We start from the raw sequence: 18924 nt of genomic DNA on the forward strand, positions 1-18924 counted from the left end.
TTAGCATTCCCTAATAGCAAAACTGTGGCAAAGCATGATGGGAATTGTAGTTTCACAACATCTGGAGGGCCGCAGGTTGGACATGCCTGCTGTAGAGCATGAGCAAAATAAAAAAAAAAAGTACACAACAAAAAATATACAACTAAACAAATATGGAAGACACATCAGCAAGCAAAGCAAGAAACATATACATTCATAAATGGAGAGGGGGACATAATCCCATAAGTGACCCAGAAATAATAATAAATAATAATAATACATAAACAGTTGAGGAAAATTACAACTTAGGTATTATATTGCTACCATCTGATTCAATTGTGATCAAATTTGGTTTCAGCAATTCAATAAATATCTAAATATTTTTCAGGAGAATTAATGACATTGGGCCTCAATCTGAGCAGCACACAACTCGAGGAGTCGATATGCATTCTATGATGTGTCCATGGTGGTGTTTTCTGAATCCCTATGGATCTGCACACAACGTAATTAATGATAAAGGTGATGCAGAATTTGCTCAGTCCGTAGCACACTATTGGCAGTCATTGGCATATCTTTGCACATACATTGAATCAGGCTATAGTTTCCTATAAAAGTGGAGCCAGGCATTTTGTATCTAAATCTGAATTTAGCACTTGGCCACTGATGTATGCATATTATCTGCAACATATGTATCATGATTTATTTTGTATCGCACAATTGTGTTTCCTATAACAGGATAATCCTGAAGATGGTAGAGCCAGTATTTATAAATCTGTCATTATTAACACATCCAAGGAGATGATGTGTTATAGTGATTTCCCAATCCCGGAGGATTTCCCAAACTACATGCACAACTCCAAAATCATGGATTATTTCCGGATGTACGCCAATAACTTCAACCTTCTGAAACACATCCAGTTTAAGGTACAACACTGAATAATTAACCCCAACATCACAGGATTTTTGTTTGTAAATACTGTACATATGTTTCTTAAGTCTGTCAAAGTATAGATTGAATGCTGGCAAGCTGAAAATAACACATTTGTCTTCATATGAGTTACTGGTAGGAAACCTAGAAAATATTTGATTACATTGTGATTGTGGCATCTATAAAGGTAACTTAAAATGCAGCTACTGAATATGGTTATTTCTGTAACATGCTGTGGCCATTTTTGGGCATAATGGGTATTTAGATGATTAAGTGTGTGCATTATAGAATTATGATAAAGGTGAATGTAGTGTACAGTATTGGCAGTGTACCAGTTGTAACAATACCATCATCATCATTACTGCAGAAGGACAATTTAGCAGGATTTACAATATCATCACAGTCAAAACAGGTAGCTGGCTATGTATCTGTAGTAACAGTAGCCTTCTCTGGTGGCTGGCAGCATATCAATAGGAACAATATCATGACATCATCACTGGTGGCTGACAGTGCATCAGTAGTACCAGTATCATCACTGGTGGCCAGCAGTGCACCGAGTAGTAATATCATGACATCATCTGATGGCTGGCTGGTATCAGTAGTAACAATAACATCACATCATCACCGGTGTCTGGCAGTGCATCAATACTAATAATGGGGCAGATGTATTAAACCTTAACAAGAGATAAATGCAAAGGTGATAAAGAGAGATAAACGTCCAGCCAATCAGCTACTTACTGACTTTTTTCAAACTCAGGTTGTAACATGGCAGTTAGGATGTGATTGGCTGGATGTTTATCTCTCCTTAACACCCTTGCATTTATCTTTTGTTAAGGCTTAATACATCTGCCCCATTATTGCATCACTAGTGACTGGCAGTGCATCAGTTGTAATATCCCGGGTGGCTGGCAATGCATCAGTAGTAGCAATATAATCACATCATCACCATAACTGACAGTGCATCAGTAGTAATCTTATCACATCACTAGTGGCTGGCAGTGCATCAGTTGTAATATCTCAGGTGGCTGGCTCAGTAGTATATTTGACTTTTAACTTTACAGTACCATTTATTCTTATGTGGGTCTTGACTATCATTTTACCAGTGTAATAAAGCTAACCATACAGTACCTCCCAACATTGGTGGAAGTGGAGGAGGGGCAGTTGTGGCCAGGGGCTCTGAGATCTGCTGGCGATACCCCTAGCCCCTGTCTCACTGAATAGACATCTATTTACTGCTGCTCTCCTTAACAGAGCAACGGATAGCAAGGGAGACTCCAAACTGCCTCCCCACCACAGGACACTGCCGGCACCGGGTGGGACTCAGGACCAGTGGTGTAGCTAGGTGCCACGGTGCCTGGAGCAAGGCCATGTTTCGTGCCCCCCCGCGCAATGTGTAGTAAGGTAAGCGGGGCTCTTGCCCTGCAAAAGGGGGCACACCATACACAGTAATGCCCATTGCACATTGGGCAAAATAAACCCGCCGAAGAGCTACTAACATTTAACAAAAAAAATCTCCCTAATTACCAAATAATGCCCTTTACACATTACGCCACACACTGTAATGCCCCTGACACATTATTTATGCCACATACCATACTATGTGCGCACGCCACAGGCCACATGGGGTGTGTCCAATGAAAATAGAGGGTGTGATACACATATGCCCCTAATAGTGGAATCAGTGCTATTTGAGGGCACATGGTGTGTATGTGGACATGTAGTATCCCCACTGGGCATGTATCCTACCAGGTACTTCTGTTAATTAAAATTTGCTTGCACCCAATGTTTTTTTAACAGATGGACCTGGCAGGGTACCTGCACAGTGGGGATACTACATGCCCACACACACCCTGTGCCCTGAAATAGTCAGTATAAAAGAAAGAAAAAACATTGGGAGCAAGTAGATTTTAATTAACAAATGTACCTGGCAGGGTACCCCGTGCCCTGAAATAGCCAGCATTAAAATAAACCATTGGGAGTAGGCAGATTTCACCTTGCAGGACCTCACAGCCAGCGGGGATCACACACACAGCCAGCGGGGATCACGCACACACAGCCAGCAGGGATCACACACACAGCCAGTACCAGAGGCGAGCTGGGTATAGCTGTCGGGAGGCACAGGGAGTCCCAGGGAGATGACCGCGGTCCAGGCGGTCCAAGTGAGTCCCGCTCCACGTAGGCGCCGTCTCAGCAGGAGGTCACTTTCTTATGCAGTTGACCTCCTGCCGCCAAGTGAGTCCCGCTCCATACCGGTGGAGCAGCAGGAGGGGGCGGGCGGAAAGCTACTCTTTGCTCTGCCGGCGGCCAGCTGCTGCCGCTGTTCTCAGGGAGCGGGCGGGTGTGCGGGCTGCACGGCTCCGGCGCCATTTGACCTCTCGGTGCCCAGAGCAGGTGCTCCACCGGCTCCGCCCTCCCTACGCCCCTGCTCAGGACGTCCCCAAAAAATGGGACAGTTGGGAGGTATAGGCTGATTGTATTGCTTGATAGTTTTAACATATTAACATGTTACTTAATACAGTTCTAATAAACCTATTTCAGACCACTGTTTGCAGTATAAAGAAAAGTGAAAACTTCTCAACCACTGGTCAGTGGGTTATTACCACTGAGAAAGAGGGGAAGCAAAAAGTAAGCATCGTTGATGTAGTGATGATATGTACAGGACATCATACGTTCCCTAATTTACCTCTATCCTCTTTTCCAGGTAAGCGTTCTCTGTCAATATTATTGTTTTTGTTATTGTTAATAATAATAATACTAATAATAATAATAATGATAATATTATATGTAAAGCATATAATATTATCATTAATATACGTCAGTGTCCCGTGGCGAGGGAGGGCTGTTGGGAGTCCCCCCTGTCGGCTGCTGAGCACGGTGAATAAACAAATCCCCGCAGCCAGGGGGCTGGGGGCATGGCTAGAGGCTCACAGAGCCTCTGGGTCATGCCCCCATAGCGTCGAAATGGGGGCATGGCCTCATGGGAGAGCCCCGAGTTTAGGCCTAGCCCCTAGCTCCAACTTAGTATGAAGCTTTGCTTTGGTGGATCAGAATAATTAGACAGAAAGCCAAGGGTGAGCTGGAATAGGGTGCGATTTAAGAGACGTGTGATTTTTGGTCAAAAACAGCTGAATTTGCATGTTTTCTGTACATTTAATAGAATGCAAATTGCAATAAAAAAAATCACACATTTTTCCACAAAATTCTTTGTGGAACATTTTGACCTGGCAATTTTTGGTCACGCTTCAATTCACATCCAGATGTTTTTCCATTATAAAATATACATCTCACAAATGTAATAGGGTGCGATTTTTGGCAAACATTACCAAAAATCGCAAAAAAAATAGACCATGTTCTGACTGGCAAATTTGGCAGAACCATGCACAGATCTTTGAGATCTGTGCCTGATTCTGTCTTAAAAATGTGTAAAAAGTAAAAATAAAAAAATGATGTGGGGTCCCCCCTCCTGAGCATAACCATCCCCGGGCTCATTGAGCCAGACCATAGGGGTCCCCCGTATTTCTGAAACCAGCCCCGAACTCTGGTATACAGGTGACAATAAACCTGGGACTAACGTAAATCTGAAAGGGTCTTTCCAGTATTTCACTCCCAGATTCTAAGCACCTGCAATAGAGGGTCATTAAAATCCTGGGATCGAACTCAGGAGTGAAATCCCAGGTACAGATGGAGCCGCTGTAATCCTTTGCCGGTGCCCGCCAGATCCTCCCCTCTGGCGAGCGCCGGCGGACGGGGAGTGGGACGAGCGTGCGTCTCACATGCACGCGCGTCCCTGTATCACGGTGGCTGGGCAGGGTTAGGGGGGGTCGGGGTGCGATGGGGACCAGCGGGGGAAGCAGCCAGCTCCATTGTCTCGGGGTGCGCGAGCGTCTCCTGTGCGCATGCCCCCTGGCGGGAGCTGGTAGTTGGCGAGGGATGGCAATACTTTTGCCAGTCCCTGCAAAGACTACAGCAGCTCCATCTGTAGTATGTCTAAAAGGGGTATTATTTACGCTTGCGTCTTTGATCTGAGTCATTATAAAAGATAGGATAGGATTTAACATTATTACTATTTTACTTAGATCTATTTGATATTAAAAATGTACAAACCTAATGTATTTACTCCAGAGAATGCATCAAACCTGTACAGACCACATAAGATACACAGCAATCTGGTAAATCTTAGTATCAATCAGTTATGACCAGGGGAGGCTCCAGGGGTGGGGCTGCACCAATTGCCATTACAAATGGACTGATTTTCAGTTGGTGTGGCGCCCCTATTTCAATTTTGGACTGTGCTGCAGCACTCATTCTGGAGCTGCTACTGGTTATGATAACTTCATGGAAAGAACGGAGGAAGAGTATTTGATTGGTTTGAAAGTTGTGAAACGTGGCAGTCTATGAATGAACAATTTCTGAGTACCATTAAATAAAAGCTGGTACCAACAAGCAATCTGTTTTCCTTGATAAAGCGGATAAGCAGCAAAACACGCATTGGCATCTCCTTGTTGTGCACCTCTCCCCTCCTGACTATGCTCAATTAAATGGGGTTTACAAGCTGATCCTTAAGACCGATATTTCATGTTTTCCAGACCACCTGTGGGTTTGTGGAATGTGTTGGTTAGGAATGAAAGCACCAATGTGACAGATATGCTGGGCATACATGCTAAGACTATCTGCCTGATATCTGTTGATTGTCCAGATAACTGCATGTGACAATCCAAAAATATTGGATAGGCATGTCGGATCATCCATCTTTTGCAATATTTTCTAAGCTGAAAGTAGGCAGCTTTGCTCTGTCACTGTCTCAGCTCTCTCTCCATACCATACCACACTTATCTCTCTTCCCGGCCAGCACCAACTTATTTCAGGACTCTCAGGCTTCCTGCTCTTCAGGGATCATGCAAGGTTGCGCTGGGTGCTAGTGTCCCCTGGATGACTGTCTTCCATGCTGCTTAATGTCTCCAAGCAACAAAGGGGAGAATTTAATTCCTGCAGCTCCGGGTCAGTAAAGCCCCACAAACAGTATTTGCTGCAATGAGGGTTGAAAGGTGCGGTTTTTATTTAGGAACCACATAGGTACCAGTGGGCCCATACTGCCCCACCTGGTGGTACTTTTATTTCTCCAAGTACCAATATGTGGGGGAGGCTTGCTGTGACCTGTAGTCCTCATATTAAAAAAATATTATTCTTTCACTAATTGTTGGGTGCTCAATCCTATGTCGGAACGTCCCAACAGTAGGAGTCCCGGGCCATTTTCGACCGATCTGACAGTCGGAATTTAATGTTCCAACTGTCGAATGTCTTAAAGTCCATGGATCGGTAAAAATTACCATGGATTGTCATTTATTGTCACATTATTATTATTATTATTATTAATGTTGCAGCCACCACAATCTGTTTCACATAATTGGCAAAATGAATTATATATAAATAGAGTCTATGAATTATATGAATATTATTCTTTCACTATTTGTTGGGTGTTCAATCCGGGATTATGACTGTCAGAACGTCCCAACAGTAGGAGTCCTGGGCCATTTTCGTCCGATCCGACAGTAACTCGACAGTCGGAATTTAATGTTCCAACTGTCGAACGTTTTAAAGTCCATGGATCGGTAAAAACTACCGTGGATTGTGAGAAAAACAGACGCAAATTCGACAATCCACAGCCATTTCCGACAAAACAAATCCAATTTTAAAAAGTTGGATCTGACTGCCTTCAATGCTGACTTTAATGACAGCATTGAATTGGCGAGTGGCGCTATTTCCGCCGGAGAAAATAGCAGCACAGATTGAATAACACCTATTGACAATTAACTCGGCACCCACCAACTAGTGGTTGCAGCTATAACCATGGGCTTCAGCCATGGTCTTGGGTGTTCCCAGCCTGGGTAATAATGTTTTTGCCAAGGGGACCCTTTAAAGTGTATGCCCTGTCTGTGGGTTTACCCTTCTGCAATTGAAACACAGTGCTGGTTCTAAAATTATGATGAATCTATACTTATTTTGTTACCATTCATTTTTAGAACCAGGGTTGGCTCCAAGAGCCTGCTGCCAGTTCATCAAATATGGAAAGCTTCTACATGTTTTGTTCCTCGAAAAGCCCAGGGCTGGCTACACCTTTTTAGTATGAACATTAAAATCTTGCATCAGTCCCAATTATGTCATAAATACTCAACCTCCCCCTTCACCCTTATAATTAATGAATTTCCTCATTAATATATCTCCCTTCCAACACAAGCAAATGTATTTTCTCTGCATACTGTTTCAGCAGATACAGATTGGTGGTCTGCTGAAAAGTATTTTGCAAAGATTGGATGTAGATTCTATGAGCAGGGCAGCAGTAGGTTTTTATCAACAGTCTGATCTGCCGAGTATTGGACAAGTGTGTCTGGAGCTTTACTGTATAGTTAATATTTTTAGAATCTCATCGGAACACCGCTGCTGTAAATAAGAGTGCCGTATTTCACTGCAGCAATTCCTTATATTCTGTACTGTTTTGAAGACTGGAGTTATAGTTTTTTTTATATCTGATCTGGAATTTGGGGCTATTTATTTGTTAATTAGTTATTTATTAACAAATAATCAATTCTGAGCGCTAGAAGGAAAAATACACTACTGCTGCAATCTAAATGGGATTAATCACTCCCAATTTCTGTGCAGTGTAAATACTGGCTGCTTTATTCTTATACTGCAATTTAGTTTGAACACATCCCACCCAAATGTAACTCTCTGTGTACATGTTACATCAGACCCACCTGCAGCACACATGGTTTTGTCCATTAACCCCTTGAGTGGTTGGTTATTCTGGGGCAGGACATACCTACCAGGGTAGGTTTTTCCTGCCCCAGAAATACCCACCACAGAAGGGGTAGACCACTCCCCCCTTCCCATCCCTCCTGTTGCTACAACCCCCCGCCCCCCCCCCTCCACTCTGGTGATTGTACATTCCCCTGCCGCCGCCATTCATAGCAGTGACCAGGTAGCAGGCTCAGGGATGTTCAGGGTGGCTCGAAGGGACTTGGGTGCCCAAACTTTCCTGAGCAGGGCCCGGCGCATGCTCAATGCAGTGAAAGGCGGGGTCAGCAGCAGGGGAGCTCCAGAGTACGATCGCCGAAGCAGAGTGGGGGAAGGACAAGTGTGCACAGCTGCAGGCACCACGGGCGCACATCTGTATATTGTCAGTATGCCCGAATATTTTCCGGCACAGCCCGCTGCGGCAGCACAACTGAGCCCGGGAAATTTCTGGGCATACCACTCAAAAAAGTTAAAGAAGTCACCTCATAAGACCGCGCTGGAGGTATACCATAAGCAAGCCTTTAGTTAGTCTTTATTTATATAAGATATGCATGCAGTTAGTAAGCCATATCTGTTATATTACTGGGTTAATAACAGTCATATACTCAGCAAATGTGTACAGCAGCAGTGCTAGTAATGATTTTCAACGTTTTCTGCAGTGCTAGTGGGGTATAGTTACCACTCAGGATGTGGTCAATCCCCTCCAATAGATCGTCATCTTTTCTCAGTTGTTGAAGCTTATCAGAGTTCCCTTGAGTGCTTGCTCGGATGCTCCCAGAGTCAGCACTAGTGTTCCTACCACGTATGAAAGAAAGTCCGCCTATTATAAATGTGTGTGGGCAGGAAATTTGTGAACTGACGCATTTCCCTGCCTGCGTGTTTTAGCAGCTTTATGAAAGATCATGTTCTTTGATAAATCCGCCGAGGCACGCTGGCGCTCAAGGGAACTCCGATAAGCTCCAGCAATTGAGAAAGAAAGCCCCCAGGATATAAAAAAAAGACTAACCAACTACCAATATTGACTGCTACAAGAAACTAACACAGAAAGGTCTATGCTGATTTAAAAATCTTATTTTAATAATACCAGCTGGTATTATACAGTATGTGTGTATTTTTATCATTTTTATTGATTACAATTTTTGGTACTTCTTTCCTAGAACGACGCCCAGATTTCCTACGTACGCTAACATAGGGAAATCGCATCGCATGGGCCATTATAGTGGCATGCGGTGCGATGCAATGCGATTTTTTAATGTAATTTTTTCAATGCTCAGTGTGCCCCACTGTATCGCATCGCATTGCATCGCACCTCCTGCAAAATCGTATGCGATCGCATGCGATTTTGTTGGGTGTTTGTTGGGTGTGCGATGCCATTGTATTACCTATACAATGATATTGTATGTCCTATAAAGAGGTTTTACGCACACCCTCACTAACGATGCCACCCCGAAGCGTGGCGAAGCATCCTCCGACCTTTTCATACCCCCACTATCCGTGCAGTTGATGTTATATAGTGTGGCAAGCCCGAAGCGTGGTGAGCGGACGCGGATTACTTTACATGTATTCCGCGTGCGCTCGCCACACTTCGGGTTGGCGTGTTTTAGGGGGGGTGCATAAAACCTTTTTTTAGGAAATACAATTATATTATTGTATACCTAATGTAATGACATCGCACACCCTATAAAATCGCATGCGATTTTGTGGCAGGTGCGATGCGATACCCTGGGCCACACATAGCAGTGAATAAATTACATTAAAAAATTGCATCGCACATCGCATGGCACTAAAATGGCCCATGCGATGCGATGTGATGCGATTTCCCTGCGCAGAATAGCCCACTAAGCAAATAGCTTAGTGGGCGCCGTTCTAGGAAACAAGTACCAAATTTTTATTTTCTTTAAATTAAAATTTAAAAAAAGTTTGGTAACAGTTTGCTTTATGTAATACCTCTAGTGCTGTTTTAGTCTTGTATATTTTCTAGGTATTTATTAGATAATCATTATACAGGTTACTAATAATTAAAACATTAAATCCAGAATTGATAAGTTAGCATTTTTATACTAATATCTGAATATTTGGAGCCCAAAAATAGCATCTATTAAACACAATTTGTATTTTTGGATACCCATATTTTTATTTTAATATTTTACTGATCTTTACGATGTACATGTTTGTATGTGTTACCATTATGGTTTTAATAAAATTTCATTAAAAGTTAAGTTTTAATTATGTGCATCACGATAAGACAATTTCTTTCCTCACTTGGTTCTGTATACATAATATAGTAACCCCTTACTGTCAGTGATAGCACCCTTACTTTTAGGATCAAAAGATAATGAACAATACGGAACAGCGGAACTTGTGGGTGGTGAGCCCAGGTGCAAATATATAATTATCGCGTAATTAGCTCCTAGGCATATTCATGGGGCTGTATGATTTTATTGACTGATTTCATTAATTCAAAGTGCAAGAAACCCCCATAAAAGCATGGCCCTGTAAAATGTATGACTAGTGTTTCATTTTTTTTTATATCATTTTTAGGAATAGAAAAATATAAAGGGCAGTACATGCATAGTCGGGATTACAAGGCACCAGATGATTTTATAGATAAAAGAGTTGTAGTGATCGGAATTGGGAACTCCGGTGGGGACCTAGCAGTGGAACTAAGCAGGACAGCACAACAGGTACGTGGCTTTTATGGGATACTGTACTCTGTCACATCATATAGGCCAGGGGTAGCCAACTCCAGTCCTTGAGAGCTACTAAAAGTTAATGTTTTCCAGGTCTCCTCACAGATAAATTAGCTCCACCTGTGGATCTTTTAAAATATGTCAGTCAGCAATGAATGCACCTGTGCACCAGCTGGGTGGTATGGAAAGTAGTTGGCTAGGCTACCCCTGGTATAGGCAGTTTTGTAGGTATTTAAAGTTATTAAATGTATAACTTATAAGCAGTACAAAAATATATGTGACTCAGGTATCAGTATGTACAGTACTTAATAGTAACTGTGTGGAGTTTGGATATTTTCCATGTGCTTGCTTGGGTTTAGTCAGCCAAAACTCTTCTGGTAGGTTCATTTGCCCTTAACAAAATAAACCGTAGTGTGACAGTGTGTGCAGGTGGTTCTTATCTCCCGTCAAATTCTGTGAAATCTATGAAATGTCAAAAAGGGCCTTGCAAATGATCTCCAGAATGGAGGTGGATTCAGCTGTGATGGTTTAAGCTTTCACTCACCACTTTATAAATTCCCACTTATTCTGTTCACACTGGTACACTGGCACAACTGTACCCATCTCTGCTCTGAGCAACACTGTGAGCTCTTCATTCATTTATTTACATTTTCATATATAACGCAGCATATTCTGCTGCTCTTTACAATAGGAGACAGTGATACAAGAAACTGGGTAACAACAGACAGTCAACGGTATGAGGGCCCTGCTCGCAAGCTTACAATCTATAATGAGCTCCATAAAATGGATGTAGTCAATATAAGACGCTGAAGTATATTTTACAAACTAAATGAAGCAGGTCTAACAAATCTTTATCCACACAATAGGCAATGATCTACAGAAGGTCACAAATATATTTAGATTGAACATATTTGATGTAAGTATAAACTACACACATATTAAATTATTGATCATTTGTGTTATAACATTTATTGCCAACAATTTATCAGACACTAAGGAGAGCATTTATGTTATGACATTTACATCCAACAATTCATAAGACAGTATGGAGAGTGCTTGGTATACCCTCTTTATTACCATTGTAACACAAGCCTGGACCACTTAATACTAAGCAGCCCCTATCAACATTAGGCTCATTCCAATAGAGCACAAGCACCAACACATCTATTTTATTGATCCACAGGAGAAAAGTATTGTTCCAGAATTCGGTTGACACTTTAGATCTGCTTTTTTAATTTTGGATGACAGACTAAAATTCTTGGATGCCTAATTGTTTGCAGAATTCCTTCCTAAGCTTGATCACAATTTACTGTATATCTCACAATAAAAAATATAATAATAGAAAATGTGGAGATATTTTCTCCTTTCTGGAAAGAGTAGACCATACAGGGAGTGGGCAGAGCTAAAATGACATGATTCACATCATATTACCCCCTCTCCATGGCAACGACATTCCCTACGACATTCATTACTCTCTATCCCGAATGCTTAACTAGGGTGCAGAAGATCTACATTTTGTTCCCAGTGTTGTGGGAGGACTACCAAAAAATTTGGGAAACTCCTCCTACTTCTGAGAATGTAGATAAGTTATGTACCAATTCTACATAAAAAATTTATCTTTTTCAACAAAAACAAGCACAATTAATATTCACTAAGTTTGTTTCGTAGCATGATTCATTAAATTAAAATAATGTTAAATCTGATCCCAATACAATAGTATGTTTTTGTCCTGTTTTGCAGACTTTTCTAATTCACTAGGCCGACTTGTCCAAAGGACAAGTTAGACCTTATTCTCCTGGGGAGACCTGATCTCCCCAGGAGAGCTCACATACGATTAGGCACTTGATGTGCCATTGTTTACATGTAATAAATCGGTAAAATTTTGGGGCGTGGCCTAAGTGTGGGAGGTGTGGTCACCTCCTGAGCTTAGGCCATGCCCCCAAAATGTTTAGAGGGGGGTGAAAGAAAACTCTAAAAAAAACCTAAAAACTCTAAACACATCAGCAGCAGCACACACCTGCAGCACTCACACTGTCTGTGAGAAGCTCATGCTAAGCCTGCAGCACATGTTATAGAAGTGTGTCCTGCTGTTGCGGCTGGGAGGGCCGGAGGGGGAAGGGACGTGTCGGACCAGGGCCCCTGCCGGGCCCCTCTTGCAAGCCTGGGCCCGGGTAATTAGTACCCCCCCCCCCCCACACACCCTCTCGGGTGCCCTGCATGAAACTCCAGGGGAGCTGTAAGCAGAGGGAGATGGGACCCAGGCTGAGGGAGAATAAAAAACCCATACAAATGAATGGGCAGCTCAGATTGGATGTCATAAGCATGCGATTTGAGACGATTTCATCTGATTTCTTTGCCCGATCTGCCGAAATTGCATAGTGTATGGAGGCCTTTAGAATTAAATAGAAAAAAGTAACAACCTCTGCTCTATAAACTTGGAAAAAGAGAAAGGGAAGTATAGGAGTGTTTTAGAAATGGATAAGGATGCCTTGATTCCTGTCTAAGATTTTACAAGTTGTTTTGGTGTATTTTCATTGGATTTTCATCTAGATGAATAGAAGAACTGTCAACTTCTATTTTTAACATTAGATACATTTTGATGATAACCTACTGTACATTGCATAGTAGCAAGATTTATTTAGCGGAGATTCCAGGGAGTTTGCCTCAGGTCTCATTCTATGGTGACTGGAAACTATGCTGTTAATATGCTGTAAGCTTCACAGATATGCAAAATCTAAGGTCTCACAATGGAGTTACCGTAAGCTTTTGTTCTAATACAATGGTTCTTAAACTGTGGGTCCTGACCCCAAAGTGGGTCGCGACCATCTTTGCATGGGGTCGTGACTCCATATTGTTGACCATCAGGCTGATGACTTCTCTAATCACTCATCATTAGGTGGCTCCACCATATTGTCATGTATGTGCTGTCTGCTGACCACACATGTGTGTGTCCATTCTGTGGTAACTTGCTGGGGTCCCGTAATAATTTTGGTACTTGTGTAATAACTGGGCGCCCGATTTTTGATCGGGTCGGAAAAATCGCGTTGATCGCATCGCGACCAAATCGCATGTGATGCAATGGACGCGATTTTCCATAGGATTCAATGTTAAAATGGTCCTGTTCATTTCTCCACTATCCAAGTGGGCATAGAGTTGATGTTATATAGCGTGGCGCGTGCATCGAGCCACCGAGCCCGAAGCGTGGCGAGCGCAGCGAGCCCCGTGAGGGGACGCGGATTACTTAAAATGTATTCCGTGTCCCCTCGCCACACTTCGGGCTCGGTGGCTCGCTGTGCTCGCCACCCTATATAAAATCAACTCTATGCCCACTTGGATAGTGGGGAAATGAACAGGACCATTTTAACATTGAATCCTATGGAAAATCGCGTCCATTCGATTTGGTCGCGATGCGATCGACGCGATTTTACTGCAAAATTGCGTCCATCGCATCTGATTGTATGCCTTAAGTTAAGGCATACAATCAATCGCATCTGGCGTCCAGATATTACACAAGTACCATAATTTTTATTGTCCTGACGGGGTCCCAGAGCAAAAGAACAAAAGTTTGAGGACCGCTGTTCTAATATATCTAAATGGTGTTCTTTTCTAGGTGTACTTAAGCACGAGAAGGGGTGCCTGGATATCAAATCGTGTGTCTGATAATGGCTACCCTGGGGATATTGCTAAGCGTTCACGTTTCACAAGCCTAATGCAAACAGTTATTCCTTCTTTTCTGATCAACTATGTGACAGAAAAAGCTATCAACAATAGATTTAATCATAGTAACTATGGACTCATGCCCCGACACAGGTAAATCTAAAGAGAATTTTTTATACAAACAATGCTTTTTATTCTCAGTTATTGTTTACAGTATATTATTTCTAGACCTTTTGTGTAGCGTATATATTAAAGTATTAAATGTTATAATAGAAACTAGTATTATGAAATAAATGAAGGACAAAATGTAATAAGGTGCAATTTTTTTAAACATGTGCGAATTTTGGTCAAAAGCAGTCAAATTCGCACGTTTTCTTAAAATCACACATGTAATAGGATGTGAATTGCAGTAAAATCGCACTTTTTTGCCACGAAATACGCACATTTTGACCTGTTGATTTTTTCACACATTTCAATTCGAGATGTTTTCCCATTGTAAAGTAAATAACTCACAAATGCAATAGGGTGCGATTTTTGGTAAATGTTACCAAAAAATGCAAAACAAATAGACCAGGTTCTGATGTTGATTTTGACAGAACCATTCACGGTACTTCTGTACTTTCACGGCGCCGCGCGTCAGAGTCCCCTTGCGGGGCTCGCTTCGCTCGCCCACGCTGCGGGCTCGGTGGCTCGCTACGCTCGCCACGCTAATTAAAATCAACTCCATGCCAACATGGATAGTGGAGGTATGACACAGGTAAATCTAAAGAGAATTTTTTATACAAACAATGCTTTTTATTCTCAGTTATTGTTTACAGTATATTATTTCTAGACCTTTTGTGTAGCGTATATATTAAAGTATTAAATGTTATAATAGAAACTAGTATTATGAAATAAATGTAAAAATGGATCTAAAGCATCTGTTTTTTTATAAATTTTTAGACAGATTAAAAAAAAAAAAATACTACTACTATCTCATATACTATGATACCCCTTTCACACCAGCCTAAATTCCCGGGTTGGGCCCGGGAACAACCCCCGACTAGTGCTGATGTGATAGGTTCCTGGGTTTCAACCCTGCTAGCTAGCAGGGGTGCTCCCGTGACCAGCCCAGGTTACTGGCGGGTGTGAAAGGGGCCAACTCGACTTCTCGGCTTCTACTCACGGCAGAAGTTTGTGGAGTCGGGAGATGGTGACAGCCAGGGTGCCAGACCCGGGGGATCCCATCCATGTGGGGGTGGTGCGGGTGCTGGTTTGGGAAGTTAGGCCTGTGGGGGGTGGGTTCCAGTCAGGGGGGACCATCCTGTAGCTGCTGGTAGAAAGCGCTGAATCCTGTGGTCTCCTGCCCCTCCCGCCACTGGGGGAAGCCGCCAGGTGACTAAAAGGGTACAGTTACCAAAAAATGCAAAACAAATAGACCAGGTTCTGATGTTGATTTTGACAGAACCATTCACGGTACTTCTGTACTTTCACGGCGCCAGCATGGCGCCGCGCGTCAGAGTCCCCTTGCGGGGCTCGCTTCGCTCGCCCACGCTGCGGGCTCGGTGGCTCGCTACGCTCGCCACGCTAATTAAAATCAACTCCATGCCAACATGGATAGTGGAGGTATGAACTATCCATGTTGGCATGGCGTTAACTTAGTTTATTTTACTTAGTTAGTGGCGAGCGTAATCCGGAAGTACGCGCGGCGCCATGTTGGCGCCGTGAAAGTAAAGAAGTACCCCATTCACAGATCATTGAGATCTGTGCATGGTTCTGTCTTAAAAAATGTGAAAAGTTAACATTAAAAAAAAAATGGCATGGGACCACCTCTCCTGCCTGAGCATAACCAGCCCCGGGCTCATTGAACCGGTTCTAGTTTAAAAAATACAGGGGACAAAATGTGTAGGGGTCCTCTGTATTTCAGAAACCAGCACCAGGCTCCTGGACCAGTCCTGGTTCCAAAAATACGGTGTGCCGGGGGACCTTATATAAGTGTCACCTGGCTGTGGCATGACACCACAGGCTGTTGGAGCCCGGTGCTGGTTCCAAAATATGGGGGATCCCCGTTTTTTGTCCCCTGTATTTTTGGAACCAAGACCGGTCCTACAGCCTGGTGCTGGTTTCGGTGACCCCTAACTATTTTTTTTCTTTAGTTCATGATGTGATGTCCTAAATATTTAAATTTATTTTATTTTAGATATGATAGTCAGCATCCAACCACCAATGATGAACTTCCAAATCGCATCATCTCAGGCTTTGTTCAGATTAGATCCAATGTGAAAGAGTTTACAGATACTGGGGTCATATTTGAAGATGGGACAATGGAGAAAAACATAGACGCCGTCTTCTTCGCAACAGGATACAATTTTTCTTTCCCATTCTGTGAAGTGATTAACGTTAGGAAGAACAAGATTTCCTTATACAAATATATGTTTCCTTACCATTTGGAGAAGCCCACCTTAGCGGTAGTGGGACTTATACAGCCTCTTGGTGGTGTCATGCCGATTTCTGAACTTCAGTCTCGCTTGGCAACACGAGTTTTCAAAGGTACAATATTTACTAGTAATACAGCGTGTTTACCCTTGTAAAGTGTAAGTGTAAAAGTGTAAGAATGTAATACTGTAGTGTTATGTACAGCATAGGCGAATCTAAGGGGTGGTCCGGGGGTGCACCGGACCACCCATTAGACTGCCCGGGCGCTTAGAACTTCAGTGCCTTACTGCCTTTAAAAGGTGAATGCCGCTGCCCGTTTTATCCTACCTAAAATATGGCCACGGACGGGAGGGCTTCACTCATGCAAAACTGCACACAGCTCCTCCAATGATCCATTGCGGAGTGTGAGTGATGGGCAGCTCCCTCCCCTGGTCTCAGTGGTCTTTCCTAGTGCAGCATGCATGAAGGACAGGGATGCATGCAGGGGGATTTAAAGACCTGGACGCCGGCGGCTGGGCACACGGAAAATGTAAGTGTGTGTCATCATGTGCTAGCTGCCAGTTACAGGGCAGGCAGCCTGTCCCCCTGCCCTTGGTTTATAAAAAGAAAACAAAAACCTCAATACTGTATATTTCAAACAATGTAGTCTGTCTCCCCCTGGCCCTGGTTTTATATGCGTGTGTGTGTTTATGTGTCTATACGGGTGTGGTATGATTCACCGACAGTCGGGATCCCGACAGTCATTATCCCGACGTCGGGATCCCGAGTGCCTGGTCTCCGCCACGCTGCGGGCACCTATTCTATTCTCCCTCTATGGGGGTCGTGGACCCCCATGAGGGAAAATAGCCGACGGCCGTCGGGAACCCGGCCGTCAGTGTTTTAACAGTCGGGATCCCGACGTCGGGTTAATGACTGTCGGGATCCCGACTGTCGGGACCCCGTCCGGCAGCCGTCTATACAGCATCCATTTTTCCAGTGTTTTCCGCAATGCTGCTGCCGTCGTCGCCGAACTCTGGAGGATTAAGTGGGTTAATCCAATCTGCATCCATTATAAATATGCCACTGATTCCATACTGATATATTTATATTTGGGACTCCCATCCAATAACGTAACTAGGGGGTGCGGACAGCACCAAGTGATGCCATGAGAGAGGGTGGTACTAAGTATCAAGTGCTGGGAGAATCTCTGAAGGCAGCCCAGCATCTCTGGGCATGCCCTCAAAATGATTACAACAGGGCATGCCTTATGGACCGCTAAGACTCTACACTTCAGATCGTGTAGGGTTCAAACCATAGTGATGCTAATGTTCCGTGCTGTGCTGGAAGTACTAGGAATGCCCCCAAAATTACACAAATGCCCACAAATGAACTGGTGGGATTAAAACAGTGTAGGAGACTGAATGCATATTACTGTCAGTGTCAGCTCCATAAAGAGATCAAAACAATTGTTAAATATGTTGACAGTTATACCCCTTTCAGACTGCAAAGGTTGCGGGATATAGACACGCGTTAATCCCGGGAGCGACCCAACATTTGTGAGTTTTAGACTTCCCACAGCGACTCAGCATATTGCCGGGTAGCTGACGTCAGATGGAGTCGGGACGGAGTGGCAGCGCATCATCGGGGGTTGGGGTGGAGTCAGTGCTTGGAGCTGACATTATCTCCAAACGCTGCCTCCTCCATAGTGTCAATGGGACTGGGGTCACTCGACCACACTGCACAGCAACGCGAGTCCAAGCCGTGTTCAACCCAGGTTATGACTTGGGTTGAAATGCCGGGTTGCAGTTTCGCTAGTGGCACTTTCTCACTGCAGCTCAACCGGGTCGATATGACAATAACTCGGGTGCCGAGGTGCGGTCTGAAAGGGGGTTTAAATAAGCATACAAAGTTCCAAAGCAATTTGTGATTTCAATTTTCATAGCACATGCTGAATCGCCTTTCCCAGTGTGAGCATAGTGAGTATACTAGGACACTCACAGACTAATTGGGAGTCAGTGTACTAAATAATATTCAATTGTAGCTTTTGGGAATTGAACAAGCACATTATTACAGGAATATTCCTGAGACTGTGGGCCTGATTCCGGTTCACTTGCAAGAGCAAATTCTCTCTCTAATGGACAAAACCATGTGCACTGCAGGTGGGGCAGATGTAACATGTGCAGGTAGAGTTACAGAGAGTGAACCACAATCAGGCCCTGTGATAAACACACCAAACGGTATATCATAGAAGGATACACAATATTACTAAAATAATGTATGGAGACACCACATATTGAACCTTATTACTATCTGAAAATATACATGTTTCAGTGTAATACTGGGGACAAAACAGTTGACAGTAAATAATACAGATTATCGCACTGCACACAGTACATATGTCCTGTAGGCAGGGCTGCCGAGAGGTATGCCGGGCCCAGGGAAACATTTGGGGTGTGGCTTAATTGTGGGAGGCGTGGCTACCTC

General features: G+C 43.4%; 1 protein-coding gene across 5 annotated transcripts in view; it reads left to right on the plus strand.

The window, feature by feature from the left end:
- Nucleotides 1–18924, plus strand: part of LOC146026250 (flavin-containing monooxygenase 5-like) — a 138870-nt gene that overhangs the window by 98492 nt on the left and 21454 nt on the right. For 4 of the 5 annotated variants that reach the window (XM_083156742.1, XM_083156740.1, XM_083156741.1 and 1 more), the window contains 5 exons: nt 715–903; nt 3446–3608; nt 10241–10383; nt 14000–14199; nt 16226–16575. In XM_083156742.1, the coding sequence (XP_083012868.1) occupies nt 715–903; nt 3446–3608; nt 10241–10383; nt 14000–14199; nt 16226–16575 (1045 nt within the window). Of the gene's footprint in view, nt 1–376; nt 499–714; nt 904–3445; nt 3609–10240; nt 10384–13999; nt 14200–16225; nt 16576–18924 lie in introns of those variants that run through there. The other variant, XM_083156744.1, reaches the window with a different exon arrangement.

The sequence above is a fragment of the Crinia signifera genome, chromosome 8, assembly GCF_055691185.1.
Source record: "Crinia signifera chromosome 8, ASM5569118v1, whole genome shotgun sequence".
Classification (NCBI taxonomy): Eukaryota; Metazoa; Chordata; class Amphibia; order Anura; family Myobatrachidae; genus Crinia; species Crinia signifera.